This window comes from Schistocerca serialis, chromosome 2 (assembly GCF_023864345.2).
Source record: "Schistocerca serialis cubense isolate TAMUIC-IGC-003099 chromosome 2, iqSchSeri2.2, whole genome shotgun sequence".
NCBI lineage: Eukaryota > Metazoa > Arthropoda > Insecta > Orthoptera > Acrididae > Schistocerca > Schistocerca serialis.
Window position 1 is genome coordinate 360,559,323 of NC_064639.1, and position 24,506 is coordinate 360,583,828.

At 41.2% G+C, this 24,506-nt stretch overlaps 1 protein-coding gene across 1 annotated transcript in view; it reads left to right on the forward strand.

Moving 5' to 3' along the window:
• Positions 1 to 24,506, forward strand: part of LOC126457182 (DNA-directed RNA polymerase I subunit RPA2) — a 228,653-nt gene that overhangs the window by 39,651 nt on the left and 164,496 nt on the right. The window contains exons 5-6 of the mRNA XM_050093269.1: positions 1,268 to 1,440; positions 7,352 to 7,501. Of these exons, the coding sequence (XP_049949226.1) occupies positions 1,268 to 1,440; positions 7,352 to 7,501 (323 nt within the window). The remainder of the gene's footprint in view (positions 1 to 1,267; positions 1,441 to 7,351; positions 7,502 to 24,506) is intronic.

Genomic DNA, 24,506 nt, shown 5'->3' on the forward strand with positions numbered 1-24,506 from the left:
TTCACCTGCTATTTTTCCTTCTCCTCCTCTTCCTACTATCGAATTCCTCTAATGATCTCATTGTTGATGCAATGTTAAATCCTAATTTTCCTTCCTTCCTTCCTTTCTACATCTACATCTAAATTTACGTCTACTCTCTGCAAACTACTGTGAGGTGTATGGCAGAGTGTATGTCCCACTGTACCAGTTACTAGGGTTTCTTCCCGTTCCATTCATGTATGGAGCACAGGAAGAATGATTATTTCAATGTTTCTGCACATGCAGTAATTGTTCTAATCTTATCCACACGATCCCTATGTGATTGACACATAGAGGGTTGAAGTATATTCCTAGAGTAATCACTTAAAGCCGATTCTTGATATTTTGTTAATAGACTTTCTTGAGATAGTTTGTCTATCTTGAGGAGACTTCCAGTTCAGTTCCTTCAATATCTCTGTGACACTCTCCCACTGATTAAATGAACCTGTCATCATTTGTGCTGCCCTTCTCTGTATACATTCATTATCCCCTGTTAATCTTGCCTAGTATGGGTCTCACAAACTTGAGCAATATTCTAGAAGCTGTCGCATGAGTGATTTGTAAGCAATCTATTTTGTAGACTGATTGCACTTCCTCAGGTTTCTACCAATAAACTGAAGTCTACCACTTGCTTAAGCCGTGACTGAACCTATGTGATCATTCCATTTCATATCCATACAAAGTGTTATACCAAGGTATTTGTATGAGTTGGCCGATTCCACGTATGACTCATTGATATTATAGTCATAGGATACTGTTGTTTTGTCTTTTGAGGTGCACAGTTTTAAATTTCGGAACATTTAAAGCAAGTTGCAAATCTCTGCATCATGTTGAAATCTTATCAAGATCTACTGAATATTTGTGCTGCTTCTCTCAGATACAACCTTCCTGTACCATAGTATATATTTGTTCACTGTATATTTCACATACATTACTCTGTCTTCTGATTAAATCTGACTCCATTGTTATTGAAACATCTTTTGGAAGCTTAGAATCATGTGTGCTTGTTCTGTTGAATCTTTTGTTTTCTGGTTTGCCAGTGAATTGTTATTGTTCGCAATGTTAACACATCTCCCTTTCAATTATTTTTACCAAAAGGAGTTGCTTTCCAGTTGTATTTATCTCAGTGATCAGTTTATGAACATTTTTCAATGAAGACAGACATCAAAATATTTTGCTACTTCTTTCATTTGCTATTATCTGTTTTATTTGGTGTGTTGACTAATTCTTAATACTGTTTTCTTCACAGAACAATGTGTTACATTATGTAACAGATGGAACAGCAAAGCTGATGTTCAGTGCAAGAAAAAATCTTTACTATGCACCAGTTGTCCTAATTCTTAAAAGTTTGCTAGATGTGACAGATGAATATATTTACCAGCAACTTATAAAAGGCTATGAAGATGACCTATATTACAAAGGGTATGCAAATTTTTATTGTTTTCTGTCTTATCATTTGTATTAGAAAGAATAATATTGGAAACTCAAGAGTGTTAAAAATAACTCTGTTGGTCATAACATTGCACAGAATATGAAATACATCCTAAGTATGACTCCAGTGGTGCAGTTTACCTCTGTTTGTAAGTACCTTAATACCAAAAAGCTCAGCCACATTTGGTTTAAGGAGAAGGGAAGTGTAATGCTGAAGTTGACGTCAGGGGGGGGGGGGGGGGTCAATAATGAAGATTCTTTTGAAAGACTTGAAAAAGCAAGTACAAAACTGAAATTAATTTGTTACTATCATTTTCATCTTCGCAAGTTTTCACTGTGAGGAGGATCACCTGCTGGATGTAAGAGATTTGCAATGAGATGGCAGTAAACTCAAAACATGTTAAAAGACAAGCTGTTATTGGTTAACAGCAAAGTAGACACTTGAGCGTAGAACAAAAATGCATTCTGCACAGGATAATTGGATAACATTTGATGAAAAATAGAAATCTTACAAGAAATGGACAAATGGCTCTTTCTATTCCTGTGTGTGTACCCTTCTCTCTCTCATCTTATTCTAATGATCCCTATCTAACGTGTGAGATGGTGACAGGAGAAGTGTTAAAGAGTCTTTCTTGAGTAAAAGTTCGTTTAAATTTACCCATCTGGGTTCTGTGAGAACAGTACCACCTTTCTTCCTATTACCCTTTCATATGCACTATACTGATTTGTAGAGATTCTAGTAGTGCCTTTCACATTTCATTTTATGTATATTGTAAAAAGCTTCAATTAGTGGTCACATTTCATGTGGATATACCTTCCATTTTCCATCCCAAAGTCAAGAGGGTGCAGAATCTTATTTTTCAGTTGCTTTTTCTCCCTACATCTACATCTACATCTACATTGATACTCCGCAAGCCACCCAATGGTGTGTGGCGGAGGGCACTTTACGTGCCACTGTCATTACCTCCCTTTCCTGTTCCAGTCGCGTATGGTTCGCGGGAAGAACGACTGTCTGAAAGCCTCCGTGCGCGCTCTAATCTCTCTAATTTTACATTCGTGATCTCCTCGGGAGGTATAAGTAGGGGGAAGCAATATATTCGATACCTCATCCAGAAACGCACCCTCTCGAAACCTGGCGAGCAAGCTACACCGTGATGCAGAGCGCCTCTCTTGCAGAGTCTGCCACTTGAGTTTATTAAACATCTCCGTAACGCTATCACGGTTACCAAATAACCCTGTGACGAAACGCGCCGCTCTTGTTTGGATCTTCTCTATCTCCTCCGTCAGACCGATCTGGTACGGATCCCACACTGATGAGCAATACTCAAGTATAGGTCGAACGAGTGTTTTGTAAGCCACCTCCTTTGTTGATGGACTACATTTTCTAAGCACTCTCCCAATGAATCTCAACCTGGTACCCGCCTTACCAACAATTAATTTTATATGATCATTCCACTTCAAATCGTTCCGCACGCATACTCCCAGATATTTTACAGAAGTAACTGCTATCAGTGTTTGTTCCGCTATCATATAATCATACAATAAAGGATCCTTTTTTCTATGTATTCGCAATACATTACATTTGTCTATGTTAAGGGTCAGTTGCCACTCCCTGCACCAAGTGCCTATCCGCTGCAGATCTTCCTGCATTTCGCTACAGTTTTCTAATGCTGCAACTTCTCTGTATACTACAGCATCATCCGCGAAAAGCCGCATGGAATTTCCGACACTATCTACTAGGTCATTTATATATATTGTGAAAAGCAATGGTCCCATAACACTCCCCTGTGGCACGCCAGAGGTTACTTTAACGTCTGTTGACGTCTCTCCATTGATAACAACATGCTGTGTTCTGTTTGCTAAAAACTCTTCAATCCAGCCACACAGCTGGTCTGATATTCCATAGGCTCTTACTTTGTTTATCAGGCGACAGTGCGGAACTGTATCGAACGCCTTCCGGAAGTCAAGAACAATAGCATCTACCTGGGAGCCTGTATCTAATATTTTCTGGGTCTCATGAACAAATAAAGCGAGTTGGGTCTCACATGATCGCTGTTTCCGGAATCCATGTTGATTCCTACATAGTAGATTCTGGGTTTCCAGAAATGACATGATACGCGAGCAAAAAACATGTTCTAAAATTCTACAACAGATCGACGTCAGAGATATAGGTCTATAGTTTTGCGCATCTGCTCGACGACCCTTCTTGAAGACTGGGACTATCTGTGCTCTTTTCCAATCATTTGGAACCCTCCGTTCCTCTAGAGACTTGCGGTACACGGCTGTTAGAAGGGGGGCAAGTTCTTTCGCGTACTCTGTGTAGAATCGAATTGGTATCCCGTCAGGTCCAGTGGACTTTCCTCTATTGAGTGATTCCAGTTGCTTTTCTATTCCTTGGACACTTATTTCGATGTCAGCCATTTTTTCGTTTGTGCGAGGATTTAGAGAAGGAACTGCAGTGCGGTCTTCCTCTGTGAAACAGCTTTGGAAAAAGGTGTTTAGTATTTCAGCTTTACGCGTGTCATCCTCTGTTTCAATGCCATCATCATCCCGTAGTGTCTGGATATGCTGTTTCGAGCCACTTACTGATTTAACGTAAGACCAGAACTTCCTAGGATTTTCTGTCAAGTCGGTACATAGAATTTTACTTTCGAATTCAATGAACGCTTCACGCATAGCCCTCCTTACGCTAACTTTGACATCGTTTAGCTTCTGTTTGTCTGATAGGTTTTGGCTGCGTTTAAACTTGGAGTGGAGCTCTCTTTGCTTTCGCAGTAGTTTCCTAACTTTGTTGTTGTACCACGGTGGGTTTTTCCCGTCCCTCACAGTTTTACTCGGCACGTACCTGTCTAAAACGCATTTTACGATTGCCTTGAACTTTTTCCATAAACACTCAACATTGTCAGTGTCGGAACAGAAATTTTCATTTTGATCTGTTAGGTAGTCTGAAATCTGCCTTCTATTACTCTTGCTAAACAGATAAACCTTCCTCCCTTTTTTTATATTCCTATTAACTTCCATATTCAGGGATGCTGCAACGGCCTTATGATCACTGATTCCCTGTTCTGTACATACAGAGTCGAAAAGTTCGGGTCTGTTTGTTATCAGTAGGTCCAAGATGTTATCTCCACGAGTCGGTTCTCTGTTTAATTGCTCGAGGTAATTTTCGGGTAGTGCACTCAGTATAATGTCACTCGATGCTCTGTCCCTTCCACCCGTCCTAAACATCTGAGTGTCCCAGTCTTTATCTAGTAAATTGAAATCTCCACCTAAGACTATAACATGCTGAGAAAATTTATGTGAAATGTATTCCAAATTTTCTCTCAGTTGCTCTGCCACTAATGCTGCTGAGTCGGGAGGTCGGTAAAAGGAGCCAATTATTAACCTAGTTCGGTTTTTGAGTGTAACCTCCACCCATAATAATTCACAGGAACTATCCACTTCTACTTCACTACAGGATAAACTACTACTAACACCGACGAACACTCCACCACCGGTTGCATGCAATCTATCCTTTCTAAATACCGTCTGTACCTTTGTAAAAATTTCGGCAGAATTTATCTCTGGCTTAAGCCAGCTTTCTGTACCTATAACGATTTCAGCTTCGGTGCTTTCTATCAGCGCTTGAAGTTCCGGTACTTTACCAACGGAGCTTCGACAGTTGACAATTACAATACCGATTGCTGCTTGGTCCCCGCATGTCCTGACTTTGCCCCGCACCCGTTGAGGCTGTTGCCCTTTCTGTACTTGCCCAAGGCCATCTAACCTAAAAAACCGCCCAGCCCACGCCACACAACCCCTGCTACCCGTGTAGCCCTTGTTGCGTGTAGTGGACTCCTGACCTATCCAGCGGAACCCGAAACCCCACCACCCTATGGCGCAAGTCGAGGAATCTGCAGCCCACACGGTCGCAGAACCGTCTCAGCCTCTGATTAATAGTTCATTGGCAACTAAGGTTGACTATTACACCAGAAATCATTGGTTGCAGCCTCTCGTCATGATTACAGAGCACTTTTTTTGTGGGGAAGGGGAGGGGGGGCTGTCGTTGGTGGGGTGGAGGAAGCTCGGGAGCTTAGAGATCGACCAGGAATTACAGCTAGATGTGTCAGTTATTTATCAAGTGAACTAACCACACAGTTATGGGCTACTTTTAAGACTGATCATTGCCAAACTGTAGGTGTCTACAAACTTGGTCACCTGATTGGTGGACATGGTGAAACACAGCAACACCAGCTTACTTCAATAAGGGTACCATTTGGGTTATGTTTTGCAGCAGATCGTTATAACTGTACTACAAAGTTGACATTGACTTTGAGGAATTTGATAAGACTATTTTGTACATATTTGTCAGTATACTGTAGTAGTCATATGCTTATTTCACAGGTATTCTGTAAAGTAGTGGCAGTGAGTCTGCGGCACAATTTAAAACTGAAATCAGAAAATTATCCCCTGATCTATTTTCATGTTTTGTTTCTTGTAAAACCTAGTTTACACGACGACACTAGGTTGCAGGCAACTGTGCTACCGGCCACTGCGCATGCGCGCTGCGCATTTGCACAACTCGTTGGTGAAACTAAACACTTCCGGTGTGTTCCAACTTTGGTGACGCTAGTTACATGAGTTTTGATGCTGTTTGTGTTTGTAGAATGTAGCCAAACTGAAATATGAGGTGGGGAACGGAGAATAATGTTCACTTTTTGGATATCTATGCTTTGCAAAGGTGTTTGTGGGATTTCAGTGATGCCGATTACAAAACTAAGCAACATATTGCTGCCGCTGAGACCATCATGTGTGATCGTAACATAGATGCTTTGACAGTATCTGAGGTGCAGGGCAAAATTTATAGAGTTAGCAGCACATATACAACTGAATTAAGAAAAATACAACCAAGTGTAACTCTAGCTGTGGCAGTGTTCTCGTCTACAAGACTGCCAACTCTTTGTCAAGGAATATTGTTGACTGGAGGGAAGGCTATACCAATTTAAGAAGCTGCATTCTTTATTCAATATTGATCTATTTAAAACATCACTGCAGTGTTCCCCATTCACATATGTTAGAATTTTGAAATATTGCCACTGTACAGATCTATCTTCAAGAGAGTAGTTTGTAAACCATTCTCTTCTTAATGTGGCCTGCTTTGAATAATTATTGTTGTTAATGTTAACTATTACTGTTAATGTTAATAACAATTGGTGTTAATGAAATAGCGTCAGCACCAACTAAAACCATATCTTATAGCATGCCTAGTGTTCTCGATTGTAATGTGCGTAATATGATATGTAATGTCAGTTCTAGTGATAGTGCTTCATGCATTACTGTATGATTCCTTATCGCATAAATAACCCTATTTAGAAGAAACGTGAACAGTTCTGGTGACGTCTTAAGATAATTAAAAGAACTTCTTGGATCTTCTGCTATAAATTATTTCAGCCAGGATGCTGAGCAACCGAGCTTACATCTTTTCTTCATCCAGTCACGAATCGAAACATGTTTCTTATTTTTTTCTTATGCAATGATTCCACACAACAAACTTTAACTCCATCACAACTTGTGCAACGTGCAGCTGCCAAAACTTTCATTTCAGGCACGACTCAGGGACCTACAAAACGATGAAACTGAAGTGTATACTGGTGTCGCTGTGTGTAAAGTAATATATGAAACCACTTGCAACTCATTCCACGCAACGAGTGGTGCAACCCAATGTCATCGTGTAAACAAGGCTTAAGCTATAGATAGGGACAGAAAGAAATTATTTTATAACCAATTTTGGTGTTTCTTTTTGCAGGTTTCAGTGTTATTTACTTATTAATTATAGTTTTCTTGTGCATTAAAACAAGAAATCATGTGCAGTGGTTACTTTTTTCATAGCATTCGTTCAACTTCTGTGTTTTTCCATCCACAGATGTATTAAGAAAATGCTGCTTTCTGTTCATGAAGAGGGATACCATACACATTCAGAGGTCAGAGATTACATAGGGAGCACATTCAGAGTCAAGATGTATGAGGTTCCACCATGGGGTACAAATGCAGATGTTTGTGATCACATTTTAAAGTGAGTTGAGTTGTTCTCCTTTCTTTCACTTTCTTTTGCAAGGTGTTCTTAGCTTTGTGTAATATAAAAAGTTTGCAATGCTTGTACACTTTAATGTTTCTCTGATACTGTATTTATCATTAATTAAAGTTTTGTTGCTCAGGCTTCTTAGACTCACGTAATTGCATTGTTAGCTGCAACAGGTAGAAGACATGCTTGATTGGTGCTGTGCGTTTTAGCGATTTTCACCAAGATAAAATCACGCTGCACTGTTCTTCTTCGGCACAATAGCATAGAAGTGCACTCAGAATCAGCAAAGTGAAAAATCCATGCAGTATGCATATTTATTTATATATAAAAGCTGGTTTCAGAATTTTCCTTTGTGTGGGACCACTTGTACAAAAACCCTGTGCCGAATTGAAGTTCTAGATTCTCTTCTTTTACTGATCGCATTGCTTCTGCATTATCTTTCGTTTAATGGATCGATACCTGTTTGTATTGTGACATATTGTGGAATTTCAAACATTCGCAAGTGCTGCAATAAATTCATACTGTTATTGTCAATTACAAGCTTAAACTTATTGCACTCTTTTAAAATGTGTGAGAACAGTAGGCGTATCCACATTCAAAATAATCATACTCATAATTTCATTTTATAGTTATGAGAGAAACAGGTTATTTTTTAGAATATTTGGATGCTTACAAAACTATATTTTCCTAAGTCAGCGGTATGAGTGTTTTGCATATATAATTTATTTTGTAGCAGATCAGTGTTTGTGGTTCACAGTTCTGCCAAGAATACATCATCCCTAAATTTAATTGTGTATCAAAGCAAATAAACATGCATTTTTGAGAATTTTCAGATGCTACCAGTGTCCTTTGCATAATCAATGAACAATTTGTAGTAAATTGGCATTTGTGATTTAGTTGCGGTAGCAGATGTACCAACTAACTTATTGTGTTACATCTAGTTTTCCCTTAAAGAGGAGTAGCCCTATATATTATCTGCCTCTATCATAAATAATAATATCTTGATGAGATAAAAGAAATTATTCAGGTAGTTAAAGGGAGACGAAAATTTAATAGTCGTGGCGGACTGGAATTCGATAGTAGGAAGAGGAGGAGAAGGCAAAATAGCAGGTGAATATGCACTGGGAGAAGGAATGAAAGAGGAAGCAGTCTTGTAGAATTTTGCACAGAACATAATTTAATCATAACTAATTCTTGGTTTAAGAATCATGAAAAAGGGTTTTATACACGGAAGAGACCTGGAGACACTGGAAGGTCACGGAGTGATTATATAATGGTAAGACAGAGATTGTAAGATATTTCTGGGGGCAAATGTGGACTCTGGCCACAATTTATTGGTTATGAACTGTAGATTAAAACTGAAGAAACTGCAAAAAAGGAGGAATTTAAGAAGATGGGACCTGGATAAACTGAAAGAACCAGAGGTTGTAGATAGTTTCAGCGGGAGCTTTAGGGAATGGTTGATAAGAACAGGGGAAAGGAATACAGTAGAAGAAGAATGGGTAGTTTGAGAGATGAAATAGTGAAGGCAGTAGAGAATCAAATAAGCAAAAAGCCAGGGGCTAGTAGAAGTCCTTGCATAACACGAGATATTGAATTTAATTGATGAAAGGAAAAAATATAAAAGTGCAGTAAATGGATCAGGCAAAAGGGAGCTACTGATAGGCTCGGGAGAGCTAGCCATGACTAAACTCCTCCATCTGGTGAGAGAGATGTATGAGACAGGCGAACTACTCTCAGACTTCAAGAAGAGTATAATAATTCTAATTCCAAAGCAAGCAGTTACTGGCAGGTGTGAAAATTACTGAACTATCGGTTTAATAAGTTATGGTTGCAAAATACTAACATGAATTCTTTACAGAAGAGTGGAAAAACTTGTAGAAGCCAACTTCGGTGATGATCAGATTGGATTCTGGCGAAATTTAGGAACAAGCATGGCAATACTGATTCTATGACTTCTTATAGAAGAGAGGTTAAGGAAAGACAAACCAACGTTTATAACATTTGTAGACTTAGAAAAAGCTTTTGACAATGCTGAGTGAAATATTCTCTTTCAAATTCCAAAGGTTGTTGTTGTTGTTGTTGTTGTTGTGGTCTTCAGTCCTGAGACTGGTTTGATGAAGCTCTCCATGCTACTCTACCCTGTGCAAGCTTCTTCATCTCCCAGTACCTACTGCAACCTACATCCTTCTGAATCTGCTTAGTGTATTCATCTCTTGGTCTCCCTCTACGATTTTTACCCTCCACGCTGCCCTCCAATACTAAACTGGTGATCCCTTGATGCCTCAGAACATGTCCTACCAACCGATCCCTTCTTCTGGTCAAGTTGTGACACAAACTTCTCTTCTCCCCAATCCTATTCAATACCTCCTGATTAGTTATGTGATCTACCCATCTAATCTTCAGGGTTCTTCTGTAGCACCACATTTCGAAAGCTTCTATTCTCTTCTTGTCCAAACTATTTATCGTCAATGTTTCACTTCCATATATGGCTACACTCCATACAAATACTTTCAGAAACAACTTCCTGACACTTGAACCTATACTCAATGTTAACAAATTTCTCTTCTTCAGAAATGCTTTCCTTGCCATTGCCAGTCTACATTTTATATCCTCTCTACTTCGACCATCATCAGTTATGTTGCTCCCCAAATAGCAGAACTCCTTTACTACTTTAAGTGTCTCATTTCCTAATCTAATTCCCTCAGCATCACCTGACTTAATTCGACTACATTCCATTATCCTTGTTTTGCTTTTATTGATGCTCATCTTATATCCTCCTTTCAAGACACTATCCATTCCATTCAACTGCTCTTCCAAGTCTTTTGCTGTCTCTGACAGAATTACAATGTCATCGGCGAACCTCAAAGTTTTTATTTCTTCCCCATGAATTTTAATACCTACTCCGAATTTTTCTTTTGTTTCCTTTATTGCTTGCTCAATATACAGATTGAACAACATCGGGGAGAGGCTACAACCCTGTCTCACTCCCTTCCCAACCACTGCTTCCCTTTGATGTCCCTCGACTCTTATAACTGCCATCTGGTTTCTGTACAAATTGTAAATAGCTTTTCGCTCCCTGTATTTTACCCCTGCCACCTTCAGAATTTGAAAGAGAGTATTCCAGTTAACATTGTCAAAAGCTTTCTCTATGTCTACAAATGCTAGGAACGTAGGTTTGCCTTTCCTCAATCTAGCTTCTAAGATAAGTGGTAGGGTCAGTATTGCCTCACGTGTTCCAATATTTCTACGGAATCCAAACTGATCTTCCCTGAGGTCGGCTTCTACTAGTTTTTCCATTCGTCTGTAAAGAATTCGTGTTAGTATTTTGCACCCGTGGCTTATTAAACTGATAGTTTGGTAATTTTCACATCTGTCAGCACCTGCTTTCTTTGGGGTTGCAGTTATTATATTATTCCAGAATGAGATTTTCACTCTGCAGTGGAGTGTGCGCTGACATGAAACTTCCTGGCAGATTAAAACTGTGTGCCCGACCGAGACTCGAACTCGGGACCTTTGCCTTTCGCGGGCAAGTGCTCTACCAACTGAGCTACCGAAGCACGACTCACGCCCGGTCCTCACAGCTTTACTTCTGCCAGTATCTCGTCTCCTACCTTCCAAACTTTACAGAAGCTCTCCTGCGAACCTTGCAGAACTAGCACTCCTGAAAGAAAGGATACTGCGGAGACATGGCTTAGCCACAGCCTGGGGGATGTTTCCAGAATGAGATTTTCGCTCTGCAGCGAAGTTTCATGTCAGCGCACACTCCGCTGCAGAGTGAAAATCTCATTCTGGAAACATCCCCCAGGCTGTGGCTAAGCCATGTCTCCGCAGTATCCTTTCTTTCAGGAGTGCTAGTTCTGCAAGGATCGCAGGAGAGCTCCTGTAAAGTTTGGAAGGTAGGAGATGAGATACTGGCAGAAGTAAAGCTGTCAGGACCGGGCGTGAGTCGTGCTTCGGTAGCTCAGTTGGTAGAGCACTTGCCCGCGAAAGGCAAAGGTCCCGAGTTTGAGTCTCGGTCGGGCACACAGTTTTAATCTTCCAGGAAGTTTTATTATATTCTACTAGAAGTCTGAGGGTATTTCCCTGGCTCATACATCTCGCTCACCAGATGGTAGAGTTTTGTCAGGACTGGCTCTCCCAAGGCTCTCAGTAGTTCTAATGGAATGTCGTCTACTCCCGGAGCTTTGTTGCGACTCAGGTCTTTCAGTGCTCTATCAAACTCTTCACGCAGTATCATATTTCCCATTTCATCTTCATCTACATCCTCTTCCATTTCCATAATATTGTCCTCAAGAACATCACCCTTGTATAGACCCTCTATGTACTCCTTCCACCTTTCTGATTTCCCTTCTTTGCTTAGAACTGGGTTTCCATCTGAGCTCTTGATATTCATACAAGTGGCTCTCTTTTCTCCAAAGGTCTCTTTAATTTTCCTGTAGGCAGTATCTATCTTACCCCTAGTGAGATAAGCCTCTACATCCTTACATTTGTCCTCTAGCCATCCCTGCTTAGCCATTTTGCACTTCCTGTCGATCTCATTTTTGAGACGTTTGTATTCCTTTTTGCGTGTTTCATTTACTCCATTTTTATATTTTCTCCTTTCATCAATTAAATTCAATATTTCTTCTGTTACCCAAGGATTTCTAATAGCCCTCGTCTTTTTACCTACTTGATCCTCTGCTGCCTTCACCACTTCTTCCCTCAAAGCTATCCATTCTTCTTCTACTGTATTTCTTTCCCCCATTCTTGTCAATTGTTCCCTTATGCTCTCCCTGAAGCTCTGTACAACCTCTTGTTTCGTCAGTTTATCCAGGTCCCATCTCCTTAAATTCCCACCTTTTTGCAGTTTCTTCAGTTTCAATCTGCAGTTCATAACCAATAGATTGTGGTCAGAGTCCACATCTGCCCCTGGAAATGTCTTACAATTTAAAACCTGGTTCATAAGTCTCTGTCTTACCATTATATAATCTATCTGAAACCTGTCAGTATCTCCAGGCTTCTTCCATGTATACAATCTTCTGTTATGATTCTTGAACCAAGTGTTAGCTATGATTAAGTTGTGCTCTGTGCAAAATTCTACCAGGCGGCTTCCTCTTTCATTTCTTAGCCCCAATCCATATTCACCTACTACGTTTCCTTCTCTCCCTTTTCCTACTGACGAATTCCAGTCACCCATGACTATTAAATTTTCATCTCCCTTCACTATCTGAATAATTTCTTATATCTCATCATACATTTCATCAATTTCTTCGTCATCAGCAGAGCTAGTTGGCATATAAACATGTACTACTGTGGTAGGCATGGGCTTCGTATCTATATTGGCCACAATAATGCGTTCACTGTACTGTTTGTAGTAGCTTACCCGCACTCCTATTTTTTTTCATTATTAAACCTACTCCTGCATTACCGCTATTTGATTTTGTATTTATAACCCTGTATTCACCTGAACAAAAGTCTTGTTCCTCCTGCCACCGAACTTCACCAATTCCCACTATATCTAACTTTAACCTATCCATTTCCCTCTTTAAATTTTCTAATCTACCTGCCCGATTAAGGGATCTGACGTTCCACACTCCGATCCTTAGAACGCCAGTTTTCTTTCTCCTGATAACGACATCCTCTTGAGTAGTCCCCACCCGGAGATCCGAATGGGGGACTATTTTACCTCCGGAATGTTTTACCCAAGAGGACGCCATCATCATTTAACCGTACATTCCAAAGGTGGTAGGGGTAAAATACAGGGAGCGAAAGGCTATTTACAATTTATTCAGAAGCCAGATGGCAGTTATAAGAGTGAAGGGGCATGAAAGAGAAGCAGTGGTTGAGAAGCGAGTGAGACAGGGTTGTAGCCTATCCCTGATGGTATGGACAGTGTCTTGAAAGGAGGATATAAGATGAACATCAGCAAAAGCAAAATGAGGATAATGGAATGTAGTCAAATTAAGTCAGGTGATGCTGAGGGAATTGAATTAGGAAGTGAGACACTTAAGGCAGTAGATGACTTCTGGTATTTGGGGAACAAAATAATTGCTGATGATTGAAGTAGAGGGATTATAAAATGAAGACTGGGAAGAAAAAAACATTTCTGCAGAAGATAAATTTATGAAGATTGAGTATAAATTTTCTGAAAGTATTTTTATGGAGCGTAGCCATGTATAGAAGCATGGACCGTAAATAGTTTAGACAGGAAGGCAACAGAATCATTTGAAATGTGGTGCTACAGAAGAATGCTGAAGGATTAGTTGGTTAGGTCACATGACTAATGAGGAAGTACCGAATAGAAGTCTGGAGAAGAGAAATTTGTGTCATAATCTGACTAGAAGAAGGGATCAGTAGGTAGGACACATTCTGAGACATCAAGGGATCACGAATTCAGTATTGAAGGGAAGTGTGTCGGATAAAAATCTTAGAGAGAGAGACCAAGAGATGAATACAGTAAGCAGACTCAGAGGGATGTAAGTTGCAGTAGTTACTCAGAGATGAAAAGCCTTGCACAGGATAGAGTAGCATGGAGAGCTGCATCAAACTAGTCTTTGGACTGAATACCACCACGACCACCACCACCACCACCACCACCACCACCACCACAACAACAACAACAACAACAACAACACTGTAAATAAACATGTATTCGAGTTTCCAAACAACTATAACTAACATCAAAACATTTTAGGCAACTAGTAATTTTTACAGCAGCTTTTTGTGTTGCCTTAATAAAAATATAATTTTGTGTATTTGCTTCAATTGTTATATGGCCTTAGCAACTTTTTAGCTCAACAGATTAAGCGGGCTTAATTTAAAATTATTTTGTCAGTGTCTCGTAATACATTGCACCAGCCAAAATGCAGCCCCTCTGTGAATGCTGTTCTTGAACACAGAATGAATTGGTTGACATTTGTAAGCAGCTAGAAATTGCCCTGACTACTGTAAAATGATTGGCAGCTGCTGCGAATTGGTGTGTTGGAAGAGCTCCCAAGAGTCGTGTACCTGTGATATCAGTAACAGATGTACATGAAGTACTATCCTCTCCTGTAGATCCTGTGTCCTCTGTATAAAGTACAGGATCTGTCTTTACTCGTTCACTCGGTTGTGAGTGGCATGTCAGTGGTAGAACTCACCATCCTGTAAAGGGTGGATGGGGCCTGGGAGGCCTCAGGAATTTGTACCAATTTCTCAAACCAGGAAGTTTGAGGTGATCTCTCTCATGGAAACTGAAGCTCTGTGGGACTCACTTCACCTGTTATGGGGAAACCTGTTCTGTCTGGTGTCAAGAGGCACAAACACAGTTCAAATGTACAGCAAATGATGGTACTGCTTATGGAAATGGCAGCAAGGGACAGGTAAGGACACCAGGTGCACTCAGTTTGTATGCCTGGGGACCTCGTTTAGCATGTTGAAGAGTCTGTTCTATCATCCATTGAGGGAATAGAATGCAAACAACTGCAGATTGTGGCACATGTTGGAACAAATGATTCCTGTCATCAGGGCTCTGTGGTCACATTTGTCATTTCAGCCTGAGGTCCTACTTGAGTCAACCCAGCAACTGGCAGAGAAGGTTGAGAAGACAGGCTTGCACATGGAGTTTCAACAAAGCTCACAATTTGCAGCATTGTCCCCTGAATCCATTGTGCCCTTTTGGTTCTGAGTCAAGTGGTAAGACTTAACCAGAGACTTCGAAGGTTCTGTCACAAACTGTGACTTCCTGGACTTGCGTCATAGGGTTGAGAACTGTAGAGTCCCCCTAAACGAGTCAGCTGTGCAATACACATCAGAGGCTGTTACTCAGGTAGCTGACTGTTCGGGGTACACAAAAGGGTTTCTTAGATTAAGTGACTCTCCATCTACTGCGTATTACGGTATCTGTAGGAAATCCTGAAGTACCAGTGAAAGATAGATAGAAATGCCTCCTGCAGATGAGAGTATTAAAATCCTACTGGTAAACTGCCGAAGCATTCACACCAAAGTGCCAGAGTTTGAAGCACTCATGAAAAGCATTGAAGCTTACATAATACTAAGTACAGAAAGCTGGTTGAAACCTGAAATTGATAGCAGTGAGACGTTCGGGGAAAATTTAAGTGTGTGTTGCAAGGATAGGCAGATGGGAAATGGAGGTGATGTATTTGTCACAATAAACAAGAAAGTAATCCACTGAGATAGAAATTGAAGCTGCATGTGTGATTCTTTGGGCAAGACTCAGTGTCAGAGGTAGCATAAAATGATGGTTGGCTCCTTCTATTGCCCACCAGACTCATCTCCAGATGTAAGCAAAAACTGTAGAGAAAACCTCAGTTCACTTGCATGCAAGTTCTTCAATCATACTGTAAACATTGGTGGAGACTTTAATCATCCAACAATTAATTGGGGAAATTACAGTTTTGTTATTGGGCATGATAAGACAATCTGTGAAACAGTACTAAATGCCCCATCTTAAAACTACCTAGAACATCTAGTTTGGAACCCCACTCATGATAGAAACATGTTGGGTCTAATAGCAACAGACAGACAGGACCTGTTTGAGGACATCCACTTCGAAAAGGCTGTCAGTAACCTTGACATGGTTGTGGAAACGATGATTACCAAAGTAGAAGGGTCAGCTAAACCAAGCATAAAGAGATATATGTTCAGTAAACTAGATAAAATATTAGTAGTGTCATCTCTGAGTGAGGAACTTGAAACTTTCAGCACAGGGCAGGAACATATAGAAGAACTAGGCTGAAGTTTAAAAGACCATGCACTGGGTACATATGTATGAAGTATAAAAGTTCACTGTAAAGGAACAGACTGCTGCATAGTAGATGTAAAACATAGTGTAGGGCTATAAATAAAGAGATGCTGATTGAAACACATTTGGCTGTCAAGAGAACAATATGTGCTGCCTTCAGTGACTACTGTAGCAGAATATTCTCAAATGATCTTTCACAGAACTCAGAGAAATTCTGGTCGTTATGTAAAGGCTTTTAGTGGCACTATAGTTATTAGTGTACTGTCCCTAACGAATGAGGCAGGAACTGCAATTGAGGGGAGCAAAGCAAAAGCTGAAATGCTTAACTCCGTTTTCAAATGTTTCTTTACAAAGGAAAACCTAGGAGAATTGCCACAGTTTAATCCTTGTACCAATTACCTGTAGCCGTTAAAATTGAATGAATCTCCAGGGCATGAAGGAATCCCTGTCATACCCTATACTGAATTTGTAGCTGAGTTATCCCCTCTTCTAAATATAATCTATTGTAGATCCCTTGAACAAATAACTGTGCTCAGTAGTCAAAAGAAAGCACAGGTCATGCCTGTCTGCAAGAAGGGTAGTAGAGGTGATGAACAAAAACTACAATCCAATATCCTTGACATCACGTTGTTGTAGAATCTTAGAACATATTCTGAGTTCAAACATAATGAGGTATCTTGAATGGAATTACTTCCTCCATGCCAACCAGCACTAGCCCCAAAAACATCAGTCATGTGAAACCCAACTCGCACTTTTTGTAAATGCCATACTGAAATCTTTAGATCAAGCCAGTCAGGTATATGCGGTATTCCTCGATTTCTGAAAAGTATTTGACTCAGTACCACATCTACGCTTGCTGTCAAAAGTTTGACCATATGAGGTATCAAGTTAAATTTGTGACTGGATTGAGGACTTTATGGTAGAGAGGATGCAGCATGCCATCTTGGATGGAGAGTCGTCATCAGATGTAGAAGTAACATCGGGTGTGTCCCAGCGAAGTGTGTTGAAACCCTTGTTGTTTATGTTGTATGTTAATGACATTGCAGACAATATTAATAGTGATGCCAGGTTTTTTTTCAGATGAAGCAGTAGTCTGCTGTATAAATATTCAGTCTGATCTTGATAAGATTTCAAAGTGGTGCAAAGATTGGCAGCTTGCTTTAAATGTTCAGAAATTTAAAATTGTGCCCCTCTCACACACACACACACACACACACACACACACACACACACACACACAAAAAACTATAGTATCCTATGACTATAATATCAGTGAGTCAAAGGTGGAATCGGCCAACTCATACAAATACCTGGGTGTACACTGTGTAGGAATATGAAATGAGAAGATCACTTCGGCTTAGTCGTAGATAAAGCAGGGGATAGACTTTTATTTGTTTGTAGAATGCGGGAGGAGTGCAGTCAGTCTACAGCGGAGATTGCGTACAAATCACTCATGTGACCATTCCTAGAATATTGCTCAAGTCTTTGAGACCCATGCCAAATAGGACTAACAGGGGATATTGAATGTATACAGAGGAGGACAGTTCGAATGGTCACAGGTTTATTTAATCCATGGGAGAGTGTCACAGAGATACTGAAGGAACTGAATTGGCAAACTCTTGAAGATAGACGTAAGCTATCCTGAGAAACTCTGTTAACAAAGTTTCAAGAACTGACTTTAAATTGTGACTCAAGGAATTTATTGCAATCCCCTATGTATCACTTACATAGGGATTGTGAGAATAAGATTAGAATAATTACTGAACTCACAGAGGCATTCAATCAGTCATTCTTCCCGCGCTCCATACATGACTGGAACAGGAAGAAACCCTAATATTTGGTACAGTGGGATGTACCCTTTGCCATGTACTGTGGTTTGCAGAATACTTATTACTATTTAAGCATTTCTCTGTGTTATGTCAAAAATGAAACTATGCCTATTATTTACATCATATTTGCTGCCCAATAGATAGTATCACATTTATTTACATTGCCTGGACTTGAGTGTAAGAAAGGGGGGTGGGGGAATAAATTATGAGTTAGATTATACTTGTTAATTAAAGGAGTTCACTTTAAGGCAAGGAGGTTTTCAGTCAAACACTGCATGCAGTTTTTCAAGTAACAGCAGTGTCTTGATTTCTAGATTATCTTCTGAGAGATTGTGTCACTTGTCTGCCAACAGTTCGCTTTAGTCAAAAAATAGTCTGTCACTATTTACATTGTAACACAGAATTCAGACAGCCGTCAGTGTCTCAGTGCCACAATTGCAATCTGCTGATTACTAATTCCTGTCACCTGCAGATATCTGACCGTGTCAACATTTCCTACTGCTTTTCTGCAAAATTCTGGAGAGATTTGGACCTCTTTGGAATATCTGCTCTAATGATACCGGTGATTGCAGGTACAGATAGCAAGATCCTTGCCACATCATTAATCGGGTTCAAGCTTATTGACAGGCGTCTAAAGCTTCAAAGACCGATTTGTTGGGATCTTGGGATCTGTGGCTATGACAGCTGACAATCTTATCTGAAGCTGCAACCCAGAGACTTCAGCCTTGCCTATAGTCTGCCTGTTTATCTATTTTAAAATCTTATTTGTTGAGTCACCAAAAAAGCATGTACCTAGAACACTGAAACATTCTTCAAACTTCTTTAACTTTGAATAAAGCTCATGCAAAGTGGGTATTTTGAAGCCTGCACGGAGAAGCTAATTTTAATTGACTGCATATTCTTTAATGAATGTTGCCTCCACAAGAATTAATTTCACAGTGAACTGGCATATTTAGTGCCTACGTAAGACAGCTCCCGTATGTCATCATTGGAAAAATCCAATCATTTTTCCAAAAAAATTCTGCCACTTAAATGTTGGTAGAGAACTGTGAGTTCCAGTGTGTTAAAGCTGGAAGAGGGGGGAAAAACCTTCCTGTTTTGTTTGTCTCCTTCAGAGACTGTGAATACAAATGTTCCCTCTTCCTCACATTCAAGAAAGTGCTCTTTAATTGCTTATTATATTGTTCAAATTAGGAAGTTCCTTCAAGAAACATTCTTAAACATATTCAGTTCGTGTGCCCAGCACTGTACGTGGTTTAAATGATCACCTATGATTATTTTTAGAGAATCAACACATTTTTGCCTGTATCTGGCACTGTTCCCCACTGCTGCTTTACTTTATTGTACTGGATATTATATTTCTGAAGTGCACCCAAAATTGCTTGAGCGTATTTTATTGAGTTTTCTGCCCCAAGAACCTGTTTACCAGCAATAAAAGATTTCCACTCATTCAACCGTTAAATTGTTTTCAACAAGACAGCAAAAACACAAAGGCCTTTTCTGTCAGTGATCTCATTGGCTAATATAATGACATCTTCTGCTGCTAGCTGCTTCATTGAGATATATTTTTTCTTTGTCATCATACTGCAAGTATGATAGTTTTCCCTCATTGTTTTAACACATTGGATGTCACCAACCCTAAATAGGATTATACTGTTAGTTATCTAATTTTTTAAAGTAATTTGATGCTGTACTAGAGCAAAATGTGTTGCTTTGTTAAATATCAGGTTTTAACTTTTGAAAGTGTATCATACTATATTTTTACTGTTGACAAAATGCTGCTCACTTCCAATGAATTAGTCTTAATTTTCCAGTTTGTGGAGTAGAATATTGATCTTAAAAAATGTTTCCACAGTCCTTTGAGCCAAATATCCATAATCAATTTTCTTTTTTATTGTAATTTTAAAGCTGATGCTAATTGAAGACTATCACTTTATTAACAAACTGGACTTCTTCATTTTGTTGCTTTTATGCTCGTTACCCTGGACATGTTTCGGAATAGTGTCTTTATGCTCCTATAAAATTCTGTTACGATGCACTGTCAGCAGCTTTCACTGCAGGCTTCAGCATTTTCAGTCATGAATTACATTAGCACATGTGTTCGTCACTGAGTTTAGGATACAATGAATAAAGTCAGAGTTTATTCTCACTCGAGAATCCCTGAGAATTTTGGAGAAAACATCAATAGTGTTGTGCTGCTGCAGACTCTGAAGACCCATGTTGACAAGATACACAACCAGAAAACAACCACTTCTATAGATTTTTCTCTGAAGGCAGAAACTCTTCCAACAACTTTTGAAAACAGTCTTGAAACAACTAAGGTATCAAATAAAATTTTTGTAAGTTAGTGTTAGACATGGGAAAACTTGTTCAGATTTGGGAAAGAATTCACTGTGATCAGTCCGTTTTATGAACCATTCATTTTTTCACATTCACTGTTCCTCTTTTGTGTAATTGTTCATGCTGTATAAATTTTAAGAAAAAGTAAAAAATTAAAAACTCGTAGTACTGTACCCTACAACAATCATGTTTTAGAATTTTAGATCAGAATTATAGAAGTGATTTTTTTGAATTTAAAATTAATGTGTGTCTAATGAAAACTCTCTCTCTCCTGACATATACTCCATTACAACATGAAAAAGATACAGGGTGGAGCACGGTAAATACTTGTTGTGGTGGCACTGTTAGTCGAATAGAGGGTAGAGTGGGTGTGCTTTGTAATGACCGACAGGAGGTTTGTATTCAATAGTTGTTCAGTTGCGATAATGCATTGGACACGTGAGAAGCACTCATTTAATGTTGAAGTGTATTTCTCGAATTCCCACTCGATTATTGCAGTATGTGATTTGCAGTACCCCCACACAGATGTGTTCCTGGACGGCTGTCAAATTTAAATTGGGTAAATGCATTCAGAACATCAAGGGATGTGTCATCTGTATGAAGAGGATCTTAGAGAAGCATTACAACACCACAAAATGTCGAATGAGTTAGAGCAGCAGTACTGCAACCTCTGAAATGCTCAGCTCAGAAATACGCACTTGCACTTGGCATTTCAAGATGTTCTCTTTACCGTGTTCTTCATAATGAACTGAATTTACACCCATATAAAATGTGCATGTGGTCCAGCAATTGTTAGTACGGGATTATGTAACACAAAGAACATCTTGTGAAGACATGCTTGCAACCATACCCTGTGACTCAAATGTATTCTTTTCTGATAAGGCACATTTTCACCTCATTGGGTGTGTAAACAAGCAGAATACGCAGTATTGGAGTGACATGAACCCCAGGCAAATTCACCAGAGACCCCTGCACTCAGACCGCATCACTGTGAGGTGCGCCATATTGGGATCGCCCTGCGGGTTCGGGGGTAAGAATAGTCCCACAGTATTCCTGCCTATCGTAAGAGGCGACTGAAAGGAGACTCAAATGTTTTGGCCCTTATGTGATGGTCCCCTCTTGGGTTTGACCACCATATTTCAAAATTATTTTAAAGAGCGAGCCAATTGGGCAAGGGCGCCTTACTTGGTGCGTTGTGTCCATCATGAATTTAGATCTTTAGCCAACTTATTCGTCTTTGCATTGCAGTCCTGCTCGCTCTCCATCTCTTGGGCGAGGTTATATTCCTGGGTGCGATTTCCGCCTTGCACTCTGCAGTGTAACTTTCTGCGCTGACGATAACCGTGGACCACTTGCCACCTAATATCCAGCACGGTAGCCATTCCGTTGTGGTGGGGCTGCCATATACTGTGTTGGTTGTAGCCCCCTGACAACACAGCGTTCACTGATGCCTGCGCCATTAACTCCCCACGTATGCCAAGGAGTAGATGCCTGTCTCCCTGGGGCATCTGGACTCCTGGCAATGGCCATCCTGCCAGGTGGCCCATGCTGTGGCTGGGTGGTGCCCGTGGGGAGGGCCCTTGTTCGGAGTAGGTGGCATCAGGGTGGATGACACGTAATGAAGCGTGGCACATCTTCTCTTGCTGGTGGCCAACCACCAGTAGTCTCTAAGTGTTCGAGGGCTCACTTTAATGCAAACGTGTATGATCCCAAATTGTTCCCCTCTCTGGCCACACCATGGAAGGAATGAAAGGCTATGAATGACAGCGAGACGTATTTTCCCCAGTATCTAGTCTGTACGAGAGCTGATGGGGTATCCTTTGTGTCGATGAAGCCTCAGTTCTTCGTGGAGCATTCACAGGACAAGTTCGGGGAGGTGGAGGGCTTGTCAAAAATGCGGTCCAGGTCAGTCTTGATAAAAACAGCATCCTCTGCCCAGTCTCGGGCATTACTCGCTTGTAAGAAGCTGGGGGATGTTTCTGTTACTATCACGCCCCATAAAAGCTTAAATATGGTCCAGGGCATTATCTTCCACAGGGACCTTCTTTTACTGTCCAATGACGAGCTGTGCCCCAACTTAGAGCGACAAGGTGTCCATTTCATCCGGCGCATCCACCGGCGTCCGAGGGATAACCAGGTTGCCAGTAGTTATAGCAGCAGGGCTTCTAATTATTGACTTTTGGGTTGTGAAGTTTAACCCTGCCTCGTGGATCAAAATGGGGCGAGTGAACTGATTTAGACTGATTTGATAATGAAATAGAGCAGACTATTAGTCCAAGATCAGAAGTATATATACAGGGTGACACATTACCGGAGAAGGTGAAGGTGATGGTCTACCGCTGTGATGTTAAGCCATATATCCCTCCCCCGACGCAGTGCTTAAAGTGTTGGAAGTTCGGCCATATGTCTTCCCACTGTGCTCCCAGACATTCAATGTCGTGATTGTAGTCATCCATCCCATCCTGATACTTCATGTACCCTGCCTCCCATCTGTGTCAACTGCGGAGAGCACCATCCCCCTTGTTCGGCGGACTGTAATATTCTACAGAAGGAACGGAAAATAATGGAATACTGACTGGCCTACACTGAGGCTAAACGGAAATTTGAACGGCTTCATCCCGTGCGCATGTTGTCATCTTTTGCTGCCTCTGTCACTCCTGTTACAGCTCCATCCGTTGCACCACATTCAGTCAGCTCTCAGAGCCGAAGGACGACACCTGCCCCCTTGGTGGTGGGGGGCACTTCCCTCCCTGTTGCTCCCGCACCATCTACCTCGGGAGCAGCACCCCCTCAACCATCGGGGACACCAGTCCCCAGTTCTAAGCTGGAGAAGTGTAAGTCGTCTTTGGCTTCTTTCACTAGGAAGTTATTCCTTGGGTCACTGCCTTCCCAGGTGGCAAACCAGACACCTGCCAGGGACTGAAGAAGCCCCAGGTAGCTGGTCGTAGGGCTTCGCGGTCCTCTTCAGTCCCGTAGACTGAATCAAAGAAGCCCTCCCAGCAGGGGCAACCAAAGGAACAGCATGAGAATTTGAAATCAAAGACCCCGAAGACCAAGGAAATTGCAGTGGCACCCACTCCACCCCTACCTACAAGCTTTGCATCTGAGGACGCAGTGGAGATTCTGGCGTCCACTGAGGACCTAGATCTCGTCGGTCCCTCAGACATGATGGATGTCGCTCCTGTCGGTACTCAATCAGTGTCAGCAGGTGACCCAGCGGTGTAATCTGCCTCCTCGGTCCCTTCATGCCTTTCTCGGCCATGGACAACGTCATTCTCCAGTGGAACTGTAGCGGTGTTTTCCACCATCTTGCTGAGCTCCGACAACTTCTCAGCCTTCACCCTTTCCTCTGTATTGCTCTTCAGGAAACTAGGTTTCCAGCGATGTGAATCGCCGCCCTCCGTGGTTATTACAAGAACCAGGTAGCTTATGAGAGGGTATCTGGTGGCGTTTGCACCTATGTCCTTCACTGTCTTTACAGCGAGTCTGTCCCTCTACAAACACCTTTAGAGGCTGTTGCTGTACGGGTGTGGACGCCTCAGGCTGTAACTGTCTGCAGTCTGTATCTATGTCCCGCGGCATATCCTGGCTGCGGTGATTGACCAATTGCCGCCACCTTTTTTGTTACTAGGTGACTTCAACGCCCATAACCCTCTGTGGGATGTATCAGTGGCAACAGGCCGAGGCCGCATCGTTGAGCAACTATTGTCACAGCTCGACCTTTCTTTCTTAAATACTGGTGCCTTCACACATTTCAGTGTGGCACATGGCACATACTTGGCCATTGACCTTTCGATCTGCAGCCCTAGCCTATTACCATCTGTCCAATGGAGTGTGCGTGATGACTTGTGTGGTAGTGACCACTTTCTGATCTTTCTGTCACTGCCACAGCATCACTCTTCTGGGCGCCCCGGCAGATGGGTTATGAATAAGGCTGACTGGGACTTATTCACCTCCATTGCCACTATTGAGCCTCTTACCAATGACGCCATTGATGTGGTGGTTCACTCGGTCGCCACCGGCATCATTACTGCCGCAGAATCTGCCATTCCCTGTTCTTCTGGGTCCCCTCGGCAGAGGACTGTGCCTTGGTGGTCACCCG